Below are 2,500 nucleotides of genomic sequence, written 5' to 3'. Positions count from 1 at the left end.
AAAGTGTCCTCGTGATGAAGGAAAAATGCCCTCCGTCTCAGCCAATCAGCATTCAGTAATCTTGCCCCGTAGGTGATAATTAGAAATTATTCTACGAGGGCGCGCTGGATATGAAGTGATCGATGACCAACGAGGCGCGCAGCGCCGATTTGGTTATAATCATTTTATATCCAGCAAGCCCGAGTAGAATAATTGTTACATTAAAAACTCCAGGATCAACAACTCTTCCATGTATTAAGATGACTCGTTCAACCAAACATTCCCTGGATCGCATTAAAATACCGTAATATAGCCCCTTTAAAAAAGAACCATGCTATAAGATATATCCCAAATGCTCCACCTTTGTCTTGCCATTACTGCTTCATCATGCCATTCATGATAGCGGTCAAAAGTCCGATAAAGGATGCGAGTTCTTGAGAAGCGTTAATAAATTCAACTGCACTTGTCGGGCGCATTTTAGAAGCTTTAGGTCCTTTTTCTAAAAAACTCGTGCGAGGCACTGATGCATTTTTCACACCAAGAACATTTGCGTTGTGTTAAAATTTGATAAAGCCAAAGAACCTGCTTAAGTCGGGGGCAAAGAACACTTATCAAGAACTCGGCTTTATCTAATTACTATCTTATTTGTTTTCCTGGTCGCTATTGTTAATGATGTTTCTGAGATCAGAAAATTATTAGCACCAAGAAATATGGAGGTTTTATATCACTAATCTCCCACACCGCAAACTTGAATAAGCGTGGGTAAAACAGTAAAACAAGTATAAGTGATAATTCTATGTGATCCGGAAACGCCGTAAATTCTTAGACTTTAAACCGGTAACCGAGAAGAGTGTAGGCTATCTAAGGCAACTTGCCTTCGGAATTTCAGTTTCAATTTTGAAAGTGTCGTGTATAATTTCGAAACATACTCACAGCCGTTGACAATTCTGATGTATCTCACTTTCAGTTCAATCGCCGTCATCATTGCAGACGATGCGGTCGCGTTGTTTGCGGGACGTGCTCCCAACACAGTCATGTTGTCTCGGGATACGGGAAGAACACCGTGAGAGTTTGTGATAATTGTCACGAGTTATTCTACTCGAGCAGGTAAAATATTTCCGAACGATTGTAATTCATATAACTGGAAATGTAATTTCGCGCATTTTCGGTATATCCAAATGATGTTTTGTATTTTGATTTGTAGACCTCGCATAACCAATGACGGTTTTTCGGCTTCTTACAATTCGGACCCAGTCCCTCTCGAGAAGAGTCGTGGTTTCCAAGGTAACTCGTTTAGACGTTATAGCAGTTGACCGCTCCAATGAAATCCAGCTTACGTTTCACTGCCTTCGTGTGTTTATATCATGTGCTTATTTATTTAAAGTGAGAGTGAAACCCAGAACACACTAATGACTGATCACTTTAGGGTTAGGCTCCAGGAATACCTATATTGTTTACTTATTTCTTTGATTACTTTTATTTCGGGCACCAACCCAAGTTTCCAGTTCAATTTCATGTTTGGTTAGATGTGTACATTTCTTAATTTTATGGACTATATCTTCTCGTACCACCATTGCTTCTCTTTTATCCGTCGCTTCTTTGTTTGTCTTTGTGCAGATAACCCAGAGTTCGTCGCGTCTACCAATGTAATTGACAGCTCCCTGGAGAGAACTTTGTCCTCTGAATTACTCATCGAGGACTTGAGTGCTCGCTGCTTGTGGAAATTGAGTTTAGATGACGAAAACAACGCGATTCTCAGAGAAGAGTTCTTCTATGAACAGGTTATGACCTTGCTGAAACATTTCTTTGAAAGACTTGCCATTCCTGGTAAACTGAACAGTATTAAAGAACGAGATTGATTTTCAATCGAGTATCTTAAAAGGAAAACCAAGTTTTTAATTAGCCAATCACAAGAAACTCATACTATCACGTGAGCCAACCATGACGCAGCCGTCGCGAAGCACGTGGAAACCTGACTCTTCAGAAAGTAACAGTTGTTTGTGACCTGATCAACATTGCTCTGATTTTCGTGCGAGGCCGAAAAATGTGATTTAAGAGACTTTCTCAGTGCCTTTCACCTCGAAAAATATTAACGTTCTTCTGTGCACTTGGTTGTCACTCTGAGTTTTTCTGTTAAAGAAGGCTCTTATTAAATGTTGTAAAAGCCATGACTAATTTGATCCACGACCACGAGCAAGGAAGGAGAATGGGTTACCCAGTTGATGTCACAAACCTATATGCATTGGGATAGTTTTCTCTAAAAACAGTATAATTAACAATTAGTCCACAAGCGCGCGTTGGATATGAGATGATAGATAGCCAACGAGGTGCGTAGCGCCGAGTTGGCTATAATCATCTCATATCCAACAAGCGCGAGTGGAATAATTGTGTTGTTCAAAGCGGCCACAAATTATGGATAAATCTTCCTAGTTTATTTTGTAAAAACAACAAAACTGATGCGTACACATACTGGTATTTGTAGAGCATGATAAAATAGCTCATATACTATGATGGCTAAGCC

The 2,500-nt window shown here is 39.9% G+C and overlaps 1 protein-coding gene across 4 annotated transcripts in view; it reads left to right on the top strand.

Annotated features, from left to right (window-relative positions):
* The window catches only part of LOC138026322 (zinc finger FYVE domain-containing protein 26-like), a 38,748-nt gene that overhangs the window by 26,471 nt on the left and 9,777 nt on the right, over positions 1-2,500 (top strand). For all 4 annotated transcript variants that reach the window (XM_068873619.1, XM_068873620.1, XM_068873618.1 and 1 more), the window contains 3 exons: positions 947-1,086; positions 1,184-1,263; positions 1,597-1,760. In XM_068873619.1, the coding sequence (XP_068729720.1) occupies positions 947-1,086; positions 1,184-1,263; positions 1,597-1,760 (384 nt within the window). The remainder of the gene's footprint in view (positions 1-946; positions 1,087-1,183; positions 1,264-1,596; positions 1,761-2,500) is intronic.

The sequence above is a fragment of the Montipora capricornis genome, chromosome 12 (assembly GCF_036669925.1).
Source record: "Montipora capricornis isolate CH-2021 chromosome 12, ASM3666992v2, whole genome shotgun sequence".
NCBI lineage: Eukaryota > Metazoa > Cnidaria > Anthozoa > Scleractinia > Acroporidae > Montipora > Montipora capricornis.
The sequence above is the reverse complement of the archived record's forward strand: the minus strand, read 5'-3'. Positions and strand labels throughout refer to the sequence as shown.